This window comes from Cricetulus griseus, chromosome 6 (assembly GCF_003668045.3).
Source record: "Cricetulus griseus strain 17A/GY chromosome 6, alternate assembly CriGri-PICRH-1.0, whole genome shotgun sequence".
In the NCBI taxonomy this organism is placed as follows: Eukaryota; Metazoa; Chordata; class Mammalia; order Rodentia; family Cricetidae; genus Cricetulus; species Cricetulus griseus.
In genome coordinates, this window is record NC_048599.1 from 47,029,628 (window position 1) to 47,051,149 (window position 21,522).

The following is a 21,522-nucleotide window of genomic DNA, read 5'->3' on the forward strand; positions in this document are numbered from 1 at the left end:
TCTTTGCTTAAGTTTTTATGGGCACTTCAAATTAAGAGTTCTAAACTAAACTCACCATCCCCAATCCTAAAATCAACTTGCTGGGTTCCTTATGGATACAGAAACATCATCCGTGCTGCTCCTATAACTAGAAACATAAATGCTTTCCTCAGTTTACTCCCTACTACAAGTCCAGCCAGCCCTGCAGATGGTTTTGCCTACTTGAGTTCATGACTCTATGCCTTCTCTACACAATTTTTACCTGAGAACAGGCCCTGATCACTTCTCACTCCAATCTTCATTTCCACAATAATGCCTCCTTCAGGTCTAATGTGTGAGCCTCTCTAAATATGATTGTCACACTTGAGTCTGTGGCACTGGGCTCTGTTTCTTCTCTTATTGCAGTGGTGATAACAGTGGGACTCTAAGTAGTTAGTGTGGGAAGTGATTCCAGGAAACATGACAAGATATCTGATTTTTTTGTTTTGTTTTGTTGTTTGGGTTTTTAAAAGATTTTTTTATGTGCTCTATCTTCTTGTAGGTCTGCACAACGGAAGAGGGCATCAGATCCCATTATAGATGGTTCCAAGCCACCATGTGGTCGCTAGGAATTGAACTCAAAACCTCTGGAAGAGCAATCCGTGGTTGTTGGTTTGTTTTTTGTTTTTGTTTTTCTTTTTTGGTTGGTTGGTTTTTTGTGTTCATTTGCTTTGGTTTTGGTTTTGGTTCTTTTGTTTGTTTGTTTTGTTTTAAAGGGGGTGCTTCCCTGAGACTGGGCCACATGAGCCCTAAGGTTTATCTGGGTTGCAAGCAAATGATAGAAGGTTTTGTACCCAAAATGACTCTCACATAAAATACATGTTTTAGTCTTGCACGTATGTAGACACTGTCCAGAGGGACTTGCTCTTCCAAAGTGGCTAGAGCATTCCCTCACCAAACTCCCTGGTAAAGGAAGTCAGACTTCAGAGGCATCACGGTAGATTTCTGATTGTCCCGGTCTAATTAGAAGCTTCCTGCAGGCAGCATGAACATGCTTGGCGGAGGTAACTGGGTAGTAAAGTGATTGTCTAGCCTGTGCAAGGTCCTTCAAAAACACATGTGCAGGAGCACGTGTGTGCGCTCCTCCTCCCGACCCCTTTCCTTCCCTAGTCCCTGCTTCCTAGCAGAGCCATGTCACCTCTGCCCTCTGTTCTCCACGATCAGTTCTTGCTCTGCTATTCTCCACTCACCTGAGAAGTGCGGGCAGCCCTAACACAGGTTCCCCTAAGTGATTTTTACTCCCCTTTCACTTGTGAGGAAGGGAGGCTCCAGATCCAAAGGCCAATAAGGGCCGGGCCTGGAGAGTGGAGGCGGACTACTCTGCTCCCTCCCACTTAACCACCCTAGGTAACCTTTCCCACCCTCCAGCACTTGACCTTCTCTGCCCAGAGGGAGGTCCGAGTTCTTTGAGTAGCAACAGGGAAATTTATTCCTACCTCTGATGCAGAGTAAAATAACAGGGCCAAAGTTGGTATTACTCAGAGTGTGGGCAGGGTCCTGGGGCTATAGCCACACCATCTGGTTCCACGCCAGTCACGCCCAACTTCAGCTCAAGCACAAGCATCCTTCGGGACTGTCTCAATGCCACCATCGCACCAGAGACCCTGGGCTGGCCAGTCGCCCCAGAGAAAAGAGGAGGGGCGTTAGACACATCCAGACGGTCTAGCAGCAGCGTTTGCTCATCCAGCCCTGAACCCACAGATCCCAGGCTCTTGCTGCTCTCTGGCGGCAGGAGCCAGGAGCCAGAGCCCCGGGGATCGCACCTTGTATGCTCCGCTAGGGCAAGGGCAAGCAGAGAGTGACCAGTGACCGCGAGTCTAGAGAGAGGAAGGGAGGCAGCGAGACGCAACTGGGGCAGAGAGGACTGGGGTCGCAGACAGCCAAGGAAAGGAGGACAAGGGGGCAGCTAGGGTAGAAGGCAGTCGTGGGCACCGGCAGGGACCCCCTCAGCCGCTGGTCGCGCAGAGCGGCTTCTCCAGCCCGCAGCCCTCGCTCGCGTCGGCCGCCCCCTCCTCCCTGCCGGCCGCCCCTCCTCCGTCCCGCCCCCGCTCAGAGTCCCAAGCGCTGCAGAGGCCGCCGCCAGCACTGCCGCTCCCGGAGCCGCCGCTCGCCTGGACACGCTTAGAGAAGGGCACAGGGCGACCGCCCCGGCCCTTCCCTCCCTGCGACTCCGCGGCCACCGCTAGATCCGTTGCCTCGCGCCACCGTTCCCGCTGGGACCTTCACGGGCCGGTGGCCTCCGCTCCTCTCCCCTTGCACTACAGCTCCCCTGCGGCCCCCTCCGTGGCGGGAACTTGGGCAGGACCGGCAGGACCGACGGGACCGGCGCGCGGGTCTGGCTCCGGCGCTGCGGCGATGCCCGCGGGCCCCCCCTCCCGCCACTTGCTCGCCCTGTGCCGCCGCCACTCGCTCGCCCTGTGCCGGGGCTCGGGCCCCGACGGCTGCGCCGTGAGATGACTTTCCGCGACCTCCTGAGCGTCACTTTTGAAGGACCCCGCTCCAACAGTAGCACTGGGGGCTCCGGCGCAGGCGGTGGAGCTGGCACGGCTGGACCTGAGGGCCCGGCGGTGAGCGGCGTGCCAGGGACCACTGGCGGCGGAGCTGTGGTGGGAACCGGCAGCGGCGAGGACAACCAGAGCTCCACGGGAGAACCGGGGGCTGCGGCCGGAGGCGAGGTGAATGGCTCGGCGGCCGTCGGGGGGCTGGTGGTGAGTGCACAGGGCGTGGGAGTGGGAGTCTTCCTAGCGGCCTTCATCCTCACCGCCGTAGCGGGCAACTTGCTCGTCATCCTCTCGGTGGCCTGCAACCGCCACCTGCAAACGGTCACCAATTATTTCATCGTGAACCTAGCGGTGGCTGACCTGCTGTTGAGTGCGGCTGTGCTGCCCTTCTCGGCCACTATGGAGGTTCTAGGCTTTTGGGCCTTTGGCCGGACCTTCTGCGACGTATGGGCCGCTGTGGACGTCCTGTGCTGCACTGCCTCCATCCTTAGCCTCTGCACCATCTCTGTGGACCGGTACGTGGGTGTGCGCCACTCACTGAAGTACCCAGCCATTATGACAGAGCGCAAGGCAGCTGCCATCCTGGCTCTGCTCTGGGCGGTGGCCCTGGTGGTGTCCGTGGGACCGCTACTGGGCTGGAAGGAGCCAGTGCCCCCGGATGAGCGTTTCTGTGGCATCACTGAGGAAGTGGGCTATGCTGTCTTCTCTTCTGTGTGCTCCTTCTACCTGCCCATGACAGTGATCGTGGTCATGTACTGCCGCGTGTATGTGGTCGCACGCAGCACCACGCGCAGCCTCGAGGCAGGCATCAAGCGGGAGCCTGGTAAGGCCTCCGAAGTGGTGCTGAGGATCCACTGTCGCGGTGCAGCCACTAGCGCCAAAGGAACCCATGGGGCACAGAGTAGCAAGGGCCACACCTTGCGCAGCTCACTCTCAGTAAGGTTGCTCAAGTTTTCCCGCGAGAAGAAGGCTGCCAAGACGCTGGCCATCGTCGTGGGTGTCTTCGTCCTTTGCTGGTTCCCCTTCTTCTTCGTCCTGCCACTGGGTGAGTGATCCCCTCACATTAGACCCTTCTGACAAGTCCCTTCCTGGAAGGCTTAGATGACCCACAGCCTGACTGTGAATGGTTATGAACTTCCTAGTCGCTTACTGTTGAAGAGGGAGAGCAAGGGACTCTTGGTACTTCTGGGTTTCCTGTTACTGGTTTATCATTCTTTTTCTTACCTTTTGTAGCCATTACAAACCTTGGGCTTGCGTTAGTTCCTTGGAAACCTGGGCTAACATCTCCCTGTAATATGTGGCCAGCAGTGGATGTGCCCCATAGCGAATATACCCATCTCTGGAAATAGATACACAGTGGGCAAGCCCACGTGCACTCATTCATCAGCAGACCCAGGCTAGTCACCTTGTATCTCAGTAGACATCAGAGGCTCTGATTTCTCCAATAGGCGTTCATTCAGTGGCCCCACTGGTATCTGTGAGAACCCTGTGGGCTTTCCCTTCTGAAATCTCCTCTTGAAGGGATTAAAGGAAGAAACCTGTTCGGGTGGGAAGGACAGGATGAGAAAACTGTCAAGGGGAGAGTTGCTATTGTTTATAGTCATTTATGGAGTGAACTAGTTCCCTTACAAGAGCCCTGCAATCCTGGGGGAAACACGACTGTTCTCAGGGGATTCCTCCCACCCCTTGAGCCTGGAAGCCCTGGAGCAGGGCCCAAGGGCCTAGACCAGCACAGAAGAGAAAGGGGCAGCATTTCTAAGGCTCTTTTCTCTGGTCACTTTGCTCATAGCTGCAACCTCTATGTGTTCAAGCAGGACCGACCTCTCCAGCTGTTCCCCTGGCTGCTTGCATTTGTGAGACTCACTCAGGGAAGAAATAATGGCCCTCCCTCCTGAGCCCCTGCAAGTCTCCCCCACACAGCAGCAGCAGCCATGGGGACTTTTATATACCATAGTTCAGTTGTGTCACTCCCCTACAAGTCCCTTGGTGTTTTTATACTACTTGGGAACAAAACTGTCTTCCACAGCCTACAGAGGGTAGCCTTCAGATTTATTATTGTCCAAACCAAAACAGGTCACTATTAGTATTTACAGTAGGACCATAGGCACGAACTGCAGGAGTTCCCAACAGATGCCATTCCCATCTGAAAGGGGCTATTCAGGGAAGGACTTCCTCCCTCTGCCCTGGCCCTGACCCTGTGTGAGTTACTTCCTTGTGATACCTATCTCTGGTCTCACTTGATCTTTTCTCTGTCTGGATGCCCACCCAAACCTCTTAGCTAACTCCCAACCTGTGGGTTTCTGTTTAAATACCCCCTTTGCCTTGGTGTTTCACTCTCTCACCGGCTCTCTAGCTTTTCTTTTCAACTGTGTCTCCACTGCATCCATAGTACCCAGAATGGTGCCTGGCATATGAGGAGCAATATTGTTCTTCATTGAGGACACAGGCTCTGGTGTCAGGCAGCTTGAGTTCAAATCCCAACTCTGCTTCTCACTAGCTATGTAGCCTCAGGCCTCTGTTTCTTCATCTTTAAGGGAGGATGGTGATGATGGTAACACTTGTGACCTTGACAAGAATTGTGAGCATCAATGAGTTGCTGTGCATGCTGTGATTCAGGCAAATGTGAATGTCTTACACTGATGCCCCACCCCAGCAGATGAGAGGAAGGTATAAAAACCCCACTGGAAGATCATCCAGCCAAAGTCTGCTTTGGGGTTGGGTTGGGGACTGTGAAAGCAACAAAGTTGGAGGAGGGGATAGATGGCCAAGAGAAAGATGTTTTGTGCCCCCCCCCAGCACACATACACACCCTCTGCAAGGCCCATCCCCACATCCCTGCTCTGGCCTTGCCTTATGGAACCTGTTCAAAGGCACCTCGTTCTCCTACCTCTGTGTGTTTAGCTCACACCAGTTCCCACAGGGAATGCTCAGCCTGGGTAGAAAATGCCACCTCCCTTTTTACACTTTCCTTTACTCTTTTTAAAACTTTTTATTACAGAATAATGCACAAATGAGGAGAGACTAATCTAATAATATTATAATAATAATATAACCTAATAAGCACCCTGGGCCTATGATCACCCTCACTGGGCATATGCTGAGCTTGCTGTATCTTATCTGCCTTATATCCTTCCCCTTGCTTGCACAGAATAGATCATAGCTGAACTCAATGCCCTGCTTCCTCCTCCACCTCCCCAGAGGTGATGCTGGCATTTGGCACTCCCAGGTATTTGTTGGTACTCCCACCACAGACATCTGAGCTCATTTCAAAGTATAGCATTGTTTTGTGTGTCTTCAGAATTTGTATCAATGTGCATATCACTCTTCGGCCTGTGTTTTTCATCCAACATTATGTCCTTGAGATTCATGCAGTGTGGGGCCCTTATTAGTGCTTTTGAGACTACTGCATGGTGTGTTGATCCAGTCTCTCGCTGAATGTTAGGTTTTTCTCATTTTTTTTTTCACAGTTAAAATCAACACAGCAAAAAGACTAGGATTGTTTGTTGAGGTCCAGATCACATCATCTTCCAGGAAATCATCTCTAAATCTCCATGACCTCTGCCCCTTGTTGGCATGTGCTGTTATTTCTCTGTCCCTGTATCTCTGCTGCTCCTCCCACATGGTATAGGAGCCCTAGAGATGTTTATATCTGGCTACAAGAAGGGATTACATGGATGTATGAATATGCAAAACTATCAAGTTGTGTGTTTTAGGATGTATATACCAGCTCAAACTCCTGGCAGAGCTCAATCCTAAGGAGCTGGCAATAATGAACAAACAGGATAGGTTCCAAGCAAAGAAACAGAATATTCCACTCTGCTCTGTATATACTGGAGGGCAAAGCCAAGGGTAGAGGCTGCTGTGGGAGCAAGAGAGTGGCCTGGAGGCTGTTGAGGAGGGAAAGGGGGCAGGAGGCCCTAACACTCACTGGGCTTGTGAGGGAAGAGGTGCCCTTGAGCAAACATTCTGGGCTGCAACACTTTTTGGGGAATGTGGCCTTCAAGGAGCGAACATGTTTTAGCTGGAGGTATTAGGATAAAGTCTATGGGGATTTGGGCACAGAGGTTGAAGATGAGGGTGCTTTCGGGGGTGTGGGGTATAGTCTCCCAGGAAGTAGCAGGAGAAGGGTGGGCAGCTGGGAAAGGAGCAGCACAGCTGAGGTACAGCTGAGGTACAACCAAGAAACAGCCAAGGAATAGTCAAGGGACAGTTACACAAGTGGGAAATCTTCAGATCCACATGAGTGTGCCAGCTGTGACAAGAGCCAGACTGGGGACTGGTGAGGGGCAATGTGTGTCCACAAAGTCCATGGGTATAGAAATGAAAACAGCTATACGGGGTCACTAAGCAGCCCACCGTGCCCTCATTCTCACCTCACATGTTCGGTGCTCCCAGCTGCAATGGAGATGTAGCTGGTGAGCAGAAACAACAGCTGTGGGGTAGCAAGAGTGCTAAGGAAAAGTCTGGAATCCCAGAGGAATGCTGACACAGAGAACCATAGACTGCTACCTATCAGCCCCAACATGCTGTCTGGTCATAATAGATGCAACCTAGGCACTGGGGTGGCTGAAGCAGTCTATTTAGTGAAACCATCCCCGCAAAAAGAACAATATGCTATTGGTCAAGCCAGATGTACTACGAAGAAGGACTAACAACTGGTGTGCTAAATCATGAGGTTCCCCTGAGGACAGATGCAAGGCACACAAAATCATAAAGGGCCCAGAAAAGCTATAGATCATTCATTCATGTCTGCCTCACTTTCCCCAAGAGGAACAAGCATGGGGCATATATTCCCCAGAGGTAGGCAGAGGTTACTTAATGGGAACCTCAGACATCGTCTGTCTGGTACTACATACAGCTTCAGGCAGCATAGGGAGCTGCTGCCGGTGCCTGGGCTGTGTGTGGACACTTGCAGCCCTTGCCCTGGTGAACGGCCACAGGCCTGTCTGCCTTCTTACATGACAGCACACCTACAGGACCGGCCTGTGGAGAAAAGAGCCCTTGACATCCCCACCCACGACAGACACATTTCCCCTGGTCTCAAGCAAGCTGGCACAGGGCTAGATGCCATGAAAAAAATCATAAACTATATAAATGGACCCTGGTCATGAGCAGCCCAAACTTTGGTGTGTATGGGCAAGGGCAGCAGTCAGAACCACTACCTAAGTCTTGTCTGAAAACTTCAAGAAGATGGCCAACACAGGGATACACTGCTGGAGTGTACCTGATTAGAGCTTCTGTCCCTGGGACATGAAGTGGATGGGTCTGCTCAACCCCAGAGATGTAGGCCGAGTGTTTGGTAGCCTTTCCTGTATACCCTGCATGCCATGGACCCCTGCCTCTCCTTAGCACCCAGTTGCAGAGAGCATCTGTTCTCTTCAGGGAAACTCCAAGGGCCACACCTCTTCTCGGTGTCTTCAAGGCTGTATTATCTTGCATTTGGCTTTTGATGTGCATGGCAAGAGCCTCTCAGTGAAGCCCAAGGAGTAGGTCTGTCGTTGAAACCTGCACATACAGGACCTCACCTCACCTCTTGCTACTCTGATGGCCCTGACAGACTGGGTTTTCGTTGCCAGCTCTGTGTTTTGACCAGGTCACCAAGCATCACTGGCTTCTACAGCTATTTTATTTTATTTTATTTTATTTTATTTTATTTTATTTTTGCAGTGATGAGGACTGAAGCCAAGACATGTGATCCACCACTGAATTACACCCCAGGTCCCATCATTGGCCTCTGAATGCCACCACCCAGGGCAGCTTCAGAGGCTCTGACTGAAGTCCACACACTCCATCCAAACCCCATGACTCCATTTCTGCCATCGGGGAGCCAGAACTGGGCCTCTCTTTCATAGCGCTGGCCTGTCTCTGTGGTAGTGAGAACATCTCTGACCCTCAGACTTAGTCCATTGCCTTGTTCTAATACACTGTGATATCGATATTCAATGTATATCACAGTGTGAGTCTGAAGAACCTTACTGAACAAGCACAGTAGAGTAGCCATGTTGGTGGGGTACCCAGGCTTGACAGACCTGGAATGGGTAGTCTATGAGAAAACAGGTCCAGAGATGAATCCCAAGCGTAAGAATGGAGAAAAAAAAAAACATTTATTCATAGATTAGACTACTATTCAGCAAAGAAAAATAACAAGTGAATCTTATGGACTTTCTAACTGGATGGAATAAGCCGGACTGAGAGCATAAAGTGTGTTTACCATAGGATTCTATGCATATGAAATTCAAAACAGGCAAAATCTAATCAATGGTGAAATTAAAATAGTGGTTACCTTTGTGTGAGTAAAAGAATGCCAGCTGGAAGTAAGTGCTAGAACTTTTCACGATGCTGGAAATGTTCTGCATCTTCCTCAGGGACAAATCTAAGTGTTGTCATCGTGTCATATACTTAAGCCATACACACTTACATTAGTGTATGCAAATCCAAAAGCCCAGCTGTGTCTGTAAGCAGGTACTCAGTGAATTTGTACAGGGCCAGGGAATGAAGAAGCCCATCTCTTTGCATATCCTGCATGCCATGGGTCTGGGTGGCACCAAACAGCCCTGTGTTTTGCTTCATTTCACTGTATTTTATCTGAGTACTATGGCATTTCATAATGAAATCTTAAGTGTGCACACAATACTATTAACTATAGAGACAATGTTGCACAGCTGGTCCCTAGCACCTGATCATCTTACCAGACGAAGTTTCAAAAGCTCCTGTTCAGAAACTAAGGACCCAAAAGAGACATCTGGCTCTCTAGCACAGTTTCTAGGCATCTGTGCTATTGTGTGGTACATTACAGGGCCGCAAATTATCTTCAGAACCCCTTGACAAGCCTTCAGTGTCTGAGTGTACCCTTGTTCTCCAGTCTACTGAGAGTTTCAGGCTCAGTTTGTGGACTCAGGCCTGGCATTCACTGTTTCTCTCTTTTTGGGAAATGGCAATTAAGATACCACAATGTGAGCTTCCAGTTGCTGACTGACACTGCTATCTTATCTGCCATCAGTTCTGGCTCGGGCTCAGGACAGAGTTAAGAAATACTATACTTAAAAAAACACTTAGGATGCCTGAGGTTTAGGGTCACAAGCTGTCTCCCCCTCTTTCATCCCTAGCCTCGTCATCGGTGTAACACCATTGTACTGAGGCCGGTCCGTAATGGCACCTTGTCCTCTCTGTCCTCCTAGGACCATGCTTGAGCCTCTGGGCCCGCCTGCACCCTCCTGCTTCATCCTCAATGGGTCTCTGTCTGAGTCCATCTGCTCTGTCCTTCCTCCTTGGCTCCCATCATGGTGAGCTCGGCCTCAGTATGGCTCTCACCTCCTGGGCTCTTATTTCGCTCCCATTCCAGAGATGCAGCCAATCCCATGACTTAGCACTTCATTTGCTCTGAGCACTTTGAACTCCCTCCCATATCTTACTCCTGTGAGTCTCAAATCCAGAACTGAGCCCACCATTCTCTCATGTGCTACAATGGTATGCTGATAAATACACTCCCATTGGCTCTGAGATGGGACCCATTTGTAGCATCTGCCCATTCCTGTGGTGTTAATATTCTCATAGCGGTCAATGTCAAGTTATGAAAAACACAACCACCCAGTTTGCAGAATTCCTGAGAATGGAGCGGTCAGCTCTCAAAAGCCACTACATGCCAAAGAGGTATCAAACTCTACATGGTCAGCCCTCTGCCCAGGCATAGCCTTAGGGTGATCTTGAGAACCCTTGTAGGTTCCCTTCAGCAAGTTCTTTCCTTCCTAACAGATCTGCTTGTACCAGTTACTGCCAGTTTTCTGCATCTTCTGTCTCCCTTCATAAGAACAGCACATAGTCCTATCTAGAGCATTCTGGCTCAGCATGATGGCCTCCTTTGCCCTCATCCTTACCCTACCATCTCACTGGTATCTTTCCCACCTTATAGCTACTTGTAAAACATCCCTTGTCACTTCTTAAAGACTGTTCTGATGATGGTCCTCCTCTTCCAGCCAGCAATACCTCAGCCCCACTCAGGGTGGCTCTTGCCCTGCTAGTCCCTCTTCCCCTTTGGCACTGTCACCAATGGCAGCCCAAGAGTCACACTCCAGGCTACTTTCAAAGCCTTTAATTCTCTCCTGTTATGCCAACCTTCCCTCCTGGACTCTCGCCATGCCTCAGGTCATACCCTGCACACACTTCTATGGTGGTGCCCTCAGCCTCCCTAGGGGACCCTTCTTTCCTTACGATCCCCATTTAACTTCAGGTCCACATTCCAGACCCTCAGGCCGTATTAATTTCCTATCTTGCTGTAACAAATGACCACTGATTTAGTGGCTTAAAACAATGAATCATCTTCTGGGGATGAAGGTCAAAAGTCCTCAATCAAAGTCCTGGCAGGGCTGTCTCCCCGGGGATCCAGGAGAAAGATGTTCCCTGGCCTTCTGCAGCTCTGGTCCCTCCTCCATGCAGAAGTGTCCACTGTCACCTCACCATCTGACTGTCACCCTCTGCTAGGACCCTTGTGAGACCACTTTGTGCCAATCTGGCTTAACTGTATGAGCCGTGGAAGATCTAGACAGCCTGGGGGCCCTCCTTCCATCTGCTTCACTCACACACCCTGACAGTGACGAACTAGTTTCCCTTCCTGGGCTTGCCTTTCCACTCCCCCAAGTCTGTGACTTACCATCTTCCCATGTGACAAATGGCATCTTGGCACCCTCTGGTGCCCACAGCCTGAGCATCAGCCTCAGTCCGTCTTCCACACCTCAGTCAACCACTCTGCGCATTGACACCTCTCTCTCTCTCTCTCTCTCTCTCTCTCTCTCTCTCTCTCTCTCTCTTCAGCCGGTCTCATTTTTCCATTCCCACTGCCCTGCCAGAGCAAATCAGCTAATGAATGTCACATGTCCTCCGTGCTGGCTACCATCACCTTCCTACCAGGAGCTGACCCTAACAGTGCCACAGTATCAGTGCTGTCAGCTACTGTGTTGTCTGTGAGAGAAAACAAGGGAGCTGGGTAACATGATCAAAGTTCCCACCTCATTTGGTATAAGGTCTAACATTGGAACCCAGGCACATTGGCCCCAGCGTCCTTGTTATTGCTTGCCTGGGTGAGAGACTGGGCTGGGCCAGGGTAAGATGTCAGTCTGTAGCCATATTTTTGGCAAAAACCATCAGCCGGACCCTCGGCCCCTGCACAAACCCCCTCTCTATCAGATGTCCTTCTGCGCTGGCTGCTTGTCATGAGGAAGACCTGAGCAGGGTCATAGGACATGGCTTCTTCCTGAATGGCCTGAGCTCCGCCAGACAAAAATCTGAAAGCCCAGGGTCCATGAGTTAAGCCCTGGGTAAGCGGAAGATTTGCCTTCCTTGTTTTACAGTGATGACCCAGAACAGATGCTGGCCCTGTGACTGGAAGTTGTCCAGGTTGTTCAGTGCTGAGGCTCCCACCCATGGTGCCCATTGCCAGAGGGACCTTCTGTCCTGGGCAGAAGCTTCTATCCTGCACAGACCCAGGATCATTGTCAGTGTCATCCAGAGGGGCTCCTGCGTGGAGTAAGACTAACTTGACTAAGCACAAGAGCCACTGGACAGACAGACATACAGCCCCCAGCACTGGACAGACATGCAGCCTCAGCACAGGCCCTAGCTTGCCTGAGGCCACAGACTGGAGCAGGGGAGATCAGTAAGGAAGGAAAGAGAGTGGGAAAGTGAAGAGATAGGAAAAATGGATGAAAAGAGTTGGTGATAATTGGTAGGGCCTGGTGCAGGCCTAGAGGAGGCCAGAGAATGAGAGCCTGCAGTTCATGTCCATAATGAACTCAGAGAGCTGCCCATAATAGAGGCCAAAGCTCTCTGCCAGCTCCAGGGAGCCCACAAGGCAGGCAATCCTGGGACCCAGAACATCTGACCCATTCCTGGTCTATCTCAAGTAAGAAGACTCTGCCCGTGACCCTTCACCATAGGAAACTGGCAGTGCCCTCAGTGTGTCCTTCCATATATGGGGTCCAGATCTTACCCAGGTCACCTCTTCCTGAAAGCCCTCCACGATTATTTCCAATTCAGAGTAGCCTTGTTTCTTTTCATCCTCCCCTTGCTCACTCTCCTCTGAAGCCATCTGAACGTCCTGGATTTTTCTCCACCTGTGAGCGGTTCTTGCTGCATCAGAGCCTTTGCTCATGGTCTTGTCTCTACCCAGAATTCACTTTCCCAAGATGAATTTCTAGCCCTCCATCCCCTCCCCACACACAGGTTCTCCTTACAGGTCCTCAGTTCAAGTACTTTATCAGAGAGGTTTTCTGACTCTGCAAGGGACAGAGGCCCCAGGTCCCTTGGGGAGAAGGGACTGTGAGTGCCAGTATAAGCCACCAAATGGCCAACTAGAGAGCTGGGAGATAGGGGTTATCTGGGGTTGGCATTCCTTCTCTCCTGACCCTGCTGGTGGGAGGAGGCATGAGTATCAGACGATGGCAGATTTTTAACTCCTAGGGGGGACACAGGCTGATACTTCGTGGCCAGCCACAACTTATACTCAGGGCTGGCTGTGAATTCTGACAACCTGCCAAGGACACACTCCTTTCCGGGGATGCCAGAAGAGGTTGTTAATCACAGAGCCTGCCCATCGGCCTCAGGGCTTGGCCTATTTGCTCATGTCCCTCTCCTGACTTACCCCAAATCCCAGCAGCTCCTCCTCAGCCTGCCTTTCTGCTCCTTGGGGAATAACACTGGGCCAGGATAAACCAGGCGGCACAAAGCCCCTGCCTTCTTTTCCCCAGTGTGTGTCCAGCTGGGCCAGCCAGCAAGGTTACCTGGTGACCAGAGAGGCCCTTTTCTAACCAGCAGTGCCCACACTGAAGGACACTAAGCTAGACCTCTTACACCACATCAGTATTAGTCAGTGTTGCAGTCTCCATGGCAAATCCTGAGATAGCTAAGTGAAAAAGAGAAAGCTTTCTTTTGGGTCACTGTTTGGAAGGCTGCAGCCTGTGATTGGTTGGCCCATTGTTTGGGGCATGTGGTGAGGTAGCTTGTCATGGGAGTGATGAGAAGCTGGGAAACAGAAAATGGACCACGCTCCCCGTGACCTAAAATCCTCCAGCTATTCCCACTTCCTAGATGTTCCTCCACCCCGCGTTAGCTGTGTGGACTGGGGAGCACACCTCCAACACATGGGCCTTCTGGGGAACTCACACGGGGACTCCTGGGAAGGCAAGGGGGGACAACCAAGCCAGATGGTTAGAAACTGAGCAGGGGTGAGAGGTGAGGAGCTAGAGAGAGGCCCAAGTAAGAGGACCTGCTTGGGGCCAAATGTGAAATCGGAGGAAAGCAGGCAACGGTCATTCTATGACTCCTGTCAATTTCAGCATGTTCTTAGTGCTGTGGGGTGCCACTGAAAATGGACAGAGTGAAGAAGAGAAACCATTTTTATGAAGTCTCCCTGCAGCTGTGTGCAGATGGGTGGAGACAGGTGGAGGCTGGAGGGTGTCAGAGATGCTGCAGCCGTCTAAGAAAAATGAGATGAAAGAGGCTCCAGGCAAGAAAAGTAGACAGAAGTCCCGTCCTGGAGTCACCTGCCCAGGGTGGAAGGGATGGAGGACAGAGGAGATGGAGCGGCTTCCGGCAGTATTGGAGAAGGTGGTCAATACTGGAGCACGTAGAGCTAAGTGAGAAGTAAGCTCAGTGGAGACCTCCAGTCAGGCGTAGGGTCTGGGCAGCCTACTGCAGAGGTGATGGAAGAAGATTCTGGGGAAAAGCTGAGGTCCACGGTGGGTGAGAAGCAACAAGGCAGACAGTGGCTGCAGCAGAGTGGGGGATGGGAAGGTATGTGGGGTTGTGCGCATAAGAACACACACACACACACACACACACACAGACACACACACACACACAGACACACACAGACACACACACACACACACACACACAGACACAGACACACACACACACACACAGACACACACAGACACACACACACAGACACACACAGACACACACACACAGACACACACACACAGACACACACACACACACACACACAGACACACACACACACACACACACACACAGACACACACAGACACACACACACAGACACACACAGACACACACACACACACACACAGACACACACACACAGAGACACAGACACAGACACACACACACACACACACACACACACACACACACACCATTACCTTGAGGCAGGGGACAAACATGGTCATTTCTGAGACTTCTCAGCAGGTAAAGTGCTCACCGTGCAAGCACAGGGACCGAATTTGGTCTCCAGCACCTGTATAAAGGGCTGGACATAGGGGCATGAGCATGAAATCCCACAGCTGGGGAGACAGAGATGAGAGGGAAGGACATCAGTACAGAGCTGAGGACAGGGAGAGAAACGGCGGGACCTATTACACCACCACCATCAGAGGCCCACGCATGCTCAGGACGTGATTCTGTGGCTCGTGGGTTAGGTTCTAGCTGGATGAGGAATGTGGATATGGGAAGGTGATGAAGGAAATGGCTGTGATGCTGGCAAACTGAGTGCCCACTAAGCAGAGAAGGAGGCAGACACTAGAAACAATCAAGGCGCTGGCAAATGGTCACAGTGCAGATAAGAAAAAAGAGAGGGAGGGTGTGGGGCTGCAGTGATCAGTGTGCAGCCCCTGGAAGTAAAGAATAGAACAGCTCTGGCTTGTGCTTGCTAAGGACCCCCAGCTGCTGTGTGGAAACACCGCCCACTCAGGCAGGCCTTGCCATTAGACGAGGGTGGTAGGCTGGGCCACAGCAGTCACAGGGAAGCAGGGCAAAGCTTCAGGACTCAGAGACCAACAGTTGATAACCGGTATAGTGTGGGGTGAAACAGAGAAGAGTCCACGGGTATCAGTACCTACTGCATTTCAAAGCGAGTGTGATGCATTGGTGGAGGGGGTGGGGCTTCCTAAATCACTCTGCTGGTCAGAAGTGGGTGGAAGGTACCCCATGGGAAGCTGTCACTGCCCAGTGTGTAGGAAGAGCATCTGGTACAGCCATGCATATCAGCCCAAAAGCAAGAGTGAGGATCCCATCACAAGCTGAGCCCAGCCAGAGGGTAGAGTGGCCACATAGCTTGTACAAAGACATACATAAGACAGAAAATGCTAGAGCAGGGCTGTAACACTGGGGACTTAGGGAAAGGCAGAGGCTACAGCACACAGTAGGGAAGTAGAGGGCAGCACATGGCAGCTTCCTTGGTAAAAAGAACTTTTACAGTTTACCCAGCTGCACTTTGTGTCTGCAGGAAATTGGAGGACAATGTTCAGGATGGGAGATTAAGCCCACTGGAGCCAAGGGGGAGGGTGCCCTAGTTGCAGAGAGTAGTCCTAGCTCCAAGACTTCCACATACCTTTTGAGACTCATGTAGTTTTAGTCTGTACTGTGTTACTATAACAAAACAACTGAGGTTAACTACCTTATAAAGAAGAGTTTATTTGCATCACAGTTCTGGTAACTAGGAAACCCAAACAGCATCAGCATCAGTATCTGGGAAGGGCACATGGAAACATCGCAGCATGGATGCTTTATACCCCACTGCCGTGAGAACCGTTCTAGCTTCACAAGACCTGGGCCACTCCCAGCAGAGTTTATCCAGGAGAGTGGAGCGACCACAACCTTCCCTGAGGTCCCACCTGTTGCATGTTGCCCCACCTCAATGTACATTGAAGATCAAGCTTCCAGGGCACCTGTGACAGCTGATGCACTGAGAGATAAGGCAAAGCAGCTGGTGAGCCCAACTGATGTCTCAGGCAGACTACAGGGAGTTGGCAATGTCTGAGAAGGATTTGTTCACTGATACCTCTGTAGTGTCATCCCTGCCCAGTACCCATTTCCAGGGCATTCCATCCCACACATATTGTGCAACAGGGAAGGGGTGTGCCTACACCCCTTCAGACCCCAGAGATCCTTGCAAGGTGTGTGAGCTGCAGAGACAGTACGGAGAGGAGGGGGACTACAACAAGAGGAAAACTGAAGGAGTGCTGGCGCACCATTCCAGGAAGAAGTGGCATAGTCCTCACTTGCCGCTGTGGTCCTCATCTGGGACCATAACAGGAAATATCTCCCAAGACCTGATGCCCCTGGAATTTGCAACCTGCAGCAGGATGCCTGGATTTTCTAAGCAATATTTCTGCACACCGTGGTCAGAAAGAGTGAGAACCAGTTGTGGTGGAGGCTGGGGGACCACCCATCTCCCTTGGACTTTCAGTTTGCACAGGCCCACTCCTGAGTGCCTGCCTGCTTACACAGGCTTACTCATCCTTGTAGTCCATCCATAAAGTAGGCAGAAAGTGGGAAAAATTAAAAGCTAAAGAAAGCAGCTGGAGAGTGATGGGAATGAGAGGTAGATACCCACATCCCTCCCCACTGGGGGTTGGGGGGGCAGAGAGCCCCTTTGGGGTTAAGCCTCAGTTTCCTGAATTAGCAACTGACTTACTGGCATCCCTTCCCCTTGTGTCAGCACCTACGCAAGGTGTTTCCCTCCTGGGCTTAAGACTTGCACTTGAACCCTGTCCCAGAGCTTGTTTCTGAGGGAACTCAAAGTCAGACCTCAAGGGAGGCAGAGGGCAACTGCTGGGACTGGAAGGCAGCCTTTGAATCCCAGCCCCTTCGTGTGTGAGGAATTCCCTGTTCCAGGAAGACTCTGGACAAGTCAGTTGTGCATAAATTAAAGTATCAGTGTTTGCAGTGAGACTGGGGCAGTACTAAAACATGTCATGTTGTCCACAAATCTGAATAAAGCTCAGGCTGGCAACAACCGCTGGGAAGCATAGCCCACTGATGTGTCATCCACAGTGAAATGGAAAAGACTGTAGTCTGAGTCAGAGTGTTATTTCCAGCATTTGGCCTGACATTGCAGTCGTTGAGGGGTGCTGTTCTTGAGGGCTATCTTCCTGCAGGGTAAGGTCCTTCTGGCATTTTCCAGGGGCTGCCTAACTCTTCTCTCAGGGGAAATCAGCCTTACTAAGCCCCAGTGCCCACAAACCCACTGCATTTAGTTACTGTTTCTGACCAGTCTCTAGATATAGATGGCAGGTTCCTTTCCCTGGCCTGTGGTGTCCTCTCTGAAAAGCCACTGAAAAAGGTGGTTAAGGGGGATAAGTAGATACCAGGGGCAGGTGAGTGGGTGGGTTGGTTGGTTGACTTGCTTGCTGTCCTGGGGATTGAACCCAGGGTCTCTCAAGTGTTGCATGAGTTCTCTAGCACTGATATATACTCCCAGCCCAACATGTTTGGGTTAAAATTCTGCTAAGCACTGAAATCTATGCATCTGCATGAAATCCCATGCAGAGGAGCATTACCGTCTCCATTCACAGAAAAAGAAGTGAGACTCTCAGTGGCCTGCTGTGTAGCCTGCCGAGGACCCCATGAGCAAGATGCAAAAAGCTGGGCTGTGTGGTGGGTGCTGCCCTCCCTCCTTCCATCTTCTCTCAGCATCAGAAACTGTTTCCCCACATGGCTAGTTAGGTGATATGGCAGGTGGTTGATGAGTAGAGCATAATGCCTCTACCCCTGGGGAGAGGGGCACATTGTCCTTCTGTGTCTAGAAGGAAGCATCTGGCCCCAGCTTCTTCTGAGGACCAGGCAGGTGAGAAAGTGGCCTCTGGACTGTACCTTTGTACTCAGTCCCCTTTCCCTCAGAGTGGCTTCCTTAGGGTCCATGCTAGGATCCTAGGGAAGAGGTTTGTGGGAAGCAGGGTCTTAGCACCCATCCCTACCTGCCTGGTGTTCTAGCCCTCATCCAAAGCCATGCCAGAAGCATTTCCTCACCCCTTGCCCTGTGACAGGCCTGCAGTTTTACAGTCATGGGTAGTGCGATCTTGAAGCTTAATTCTGAGCTGTATCTTCGACCAGCTTCAAAATACCCATGGCTCCTAACTACCCCCAAAGTGAAAGCTGGGCTTTCATTCAAGGCGCTCCATCATGGAGCCTAGGTGAGGTGTCGTGAGTTCATTCTACAGCCACTGGCTCCATGCCTGTCCTGTCCTGGCTGAGTCTGGGATGGTTGGGAGGTGTCCCTGAGCCTGCGCTCAACCCTGTGCTTCAGTGGTAGTCACACTGTCCACCTAGAGCCAGCACCACGTTTCATGACTCCTGCACAATACCCAGCACTGGGCAAACTTTGGTCACCCCTTAATTCTGGGCGTCTTTCTCTTTGTGCTTAGGCTGTAGCGTACACTGCCAGAGAGAGTGCCATAAAACACTGTACAAAAAATTGCAAACGAACTCATTTTGTTTAAAAAAAAAGTTGTCAAAATATTTTTACATGGAACTGGTAGCAGAATTGTGCTTCCACATCAACACCATAAAGAACAAGACACGCTGGTGTCTTCTAGAGGGTGCCCTCTGAGGAGAGAGGGGAGCACAAAGAGACCTCCACACGGAGCGCAGTCCATAGCGAAGACTGGGGCTGGTGAAACTGCAGCTGCTCATGGTTTGGTCTCTCACTCTGGTCAGGATTTGTTGCCTTTGCCCAAATAGTTATCAGGTCTGACTCAGAAGACAGGAAGATGATTCTTTTTTTTTTTTTTTTTTTTTTTTTTTTTTTTTTTTTTTTTTTTTTTTTGTCTGCCATCTGTGTTCACAGAAAGACCCCTTGAGAGCTCCTACCAGTGGCTAAGCTTTCTAAGGTAGGCAGCTGTCAATCTCCCTACTATCCACACCCTTAACTACCCGGGTCTCTGTCCCCCGCAGGCTCTCTGTTTCCGCAGCTGAAGCCATCAGAGGGCGTCTTCAAGGTCATCTTCTGGCTGGGCTACTTCAACAGCTGTGTGAACCCGCTCATCTACCCCTGCTCCAGCCGCGAGTTCAAGCGCGCCTTCCTGCGCCTCCTCCGCTGCCAATGCCGCCGACGCCGCCGACGCCTGTGGCGCGTCTATGGCCACCACTGGCGAGCCTCGACCGGCGATCAGCGCCCCGACTGTGCCCCCAGCCCGCTCGTCGCGCCCCCGGGAGCCCCCCTTGCCCTCACTGCACACCCGGGCCCAGGCTCTGCAGGCACGTCCGAGGCACAGGCAACGGTCTCCGGCCGTCGAAAGCCCGCCTCCGCCCTCCGGGAGTGGAAGCTGCTCGGGCCGCTGCAGAGACCCACAACCCAGCTGCGAGCGAAGGTGTCCAGCCTGTCCCACAAGATCCGCTCTGGGGGCGCACGGCGCGCGGAGGCTGCCTGCGCCCTGCGCTCGGAGGTGGAGGCGGTGTCTCTAAGCGTTCCCCAAGAAGTGGCAGAGGCTGTCATCTGCCCTGCCTATGAGCCAGCCGACTACAGCAATCTCCGGGAGACTGACATTTAGAGACCGAGCCCCAGGTTGGGGGATGTGCTGGGGCCAGGGATGGGGTGCATTTTGGGATGCTGCCTTTGGATCCAGGACTCTAACCAAGCGGCTGCCCCGTCTCACTCTAGAGCAGCAGCAACTGGACCTGGGGTCGGAGCGCTTCGTAGGTGGTGGGGTTATGGCGCCCCCTGCTGGACATAGGTGTCCAGAGCTCTTCGTGGACGGGAAAAGACTACAGAATTCACCGTTCTCATCCAGTCTGAGAAACTGCTTAGTCAGCTGGTCCTGAGGTCTGGGCCGAAGATTTTAGGTATGGCCACTCGCCTTGGGGAGGAAGAGGTACAGATTCTTGTTTTGCTGCTCCTAGGGTAAAGATCAGTGGGCAGTTTCTACTCCTCTTGCCACCTGAAGAAATCGGTAGACCTACCTACCATAGGACCTGCGATACTGCAAGCGTCGGTGGCGTATTGAATGCCCGCCATACAAATCTGTTGTTTTTCACCCTAGGCCCACTGCCTCCTCCCCACATTCCTAACGTGTATGCACCCTTCACCCGGCCCCGCCCTCACTATTCCTCCCAGGGGCCTTACTGTTTACACTCTGTACATAATTCATTGTGCCTGTCTGTGCCCATCACTTCTCACTGGGATTCCAGGCTGCCGACAGGGGAGAGCCAGCCTTATTTATCATTTTGAAACCTATTTATTGGTAAGAGTACTTCTATTTTGTTCAGACTTGCTAACTGTCCATCTTTGGCCTGTAATTCATATAGAGCCCCACCCCCCTTTTCTGAATTCCTTAGACGACAGGATAGGCTATGTTCACCTTGCTAGTTTTGTCATAACTGATAGTTGCTGCCCTTTGGGGCTTTTTTGTTTTGTTTTGGTTTGGTTTGGTTTGGGGTTTTTTTTGGTCGGGGAGGGGGGACAGGTCAGAAACATATTTGGGAGTTGGTTCTCTCCTTCATGGATGTCACTGTCCTTTGGATCTGTTAGCAAGGCTAAAGGACTTTGGAGCTTTGTTGGCTTTTAAAAGTCACAAAAGCACAAACTTTTTTTTTGTCAGCCTCCCTAGATGCATCTGTGATGCTCTGAGGGCCTCAGGGAACATGTTGACTACCAATGCAACTGGGAAAACATTACATGAAAGGATATATTCACCCAAGCTGACGAGTTTGTTGAGAAAGCCCACCCCTGGGAGTCATATTCCTTAGCCCTGAGTAAAGGCATACATCCCATGATCGTGAGCAATTCCGTCTCTAAAGCAAAATACCAACCACATTTATCCAGCCTGCATGGGTATGATAACTAACCTATGGGCCCTTAGAAGGACAGCTATCTAGACAATGCCCTGAAACTGGCGCCAACATGGATAGGTGGTGTGAACCCAAAGTGTCTATCCTCTACTAAGGGAACAGCCTACCTGGAGTATCATCACAATTCCAAGCCTTCCTTGGTAATTTTACAAGGTTAGAGAGAAATGGTAGCAGGGCTTAGAAGAGTGTGTTTTTCAAAGTGAGCTGAGATCTGGGTTTGCAGAACTGGCCTTTCCTAAGCACCCAGATACAGAGAAGTTATAGCAGGTACTGGAAATATGTTACATACACCAAAGAAGAGCCCATTTGTATCTACCCACCTCCTTAAAACTAGGGGACAGGCTCTGCTATCTTCTCACAGAGTTGAGATCCATGGGTCAAGTCAGAAGTCAGTGAGTGGGTAGTTCCCCCAGTGTCAAGT

At 51.4% G+C, this 21,522-nt stretch overlaps 1 protein-coding gene across 1 annotated transcript; it reads left to right on the forward strand.

Moving 5' to 3' along the window:
• The first annotated feature begins 2,382 nt into the window (after positions 1 to 2,382).
• On the forward strand, positions 2,383 to 21,036 carry Adra1d (adrenoceptor alpha 1D). Its single transcript, XM_027421732.2, has 2 exons — positions 2,383 to 3,564; positions 19,209 to 21,036. Exons 1-2 carry the CDS (start codon positions 2,472 to 2,474, stop codon positions 19,802 to 19,804), a joined length of 1,689 nt encoding a protein of 562 aa, XP_027277533.1. The 5' UTR covers positions 2,383 to 2,471; the 3' UTR covers positions 19,805 to 21,036.
• Positions 21,037 to 21,522: the final 486 nt, after the last annotated feature.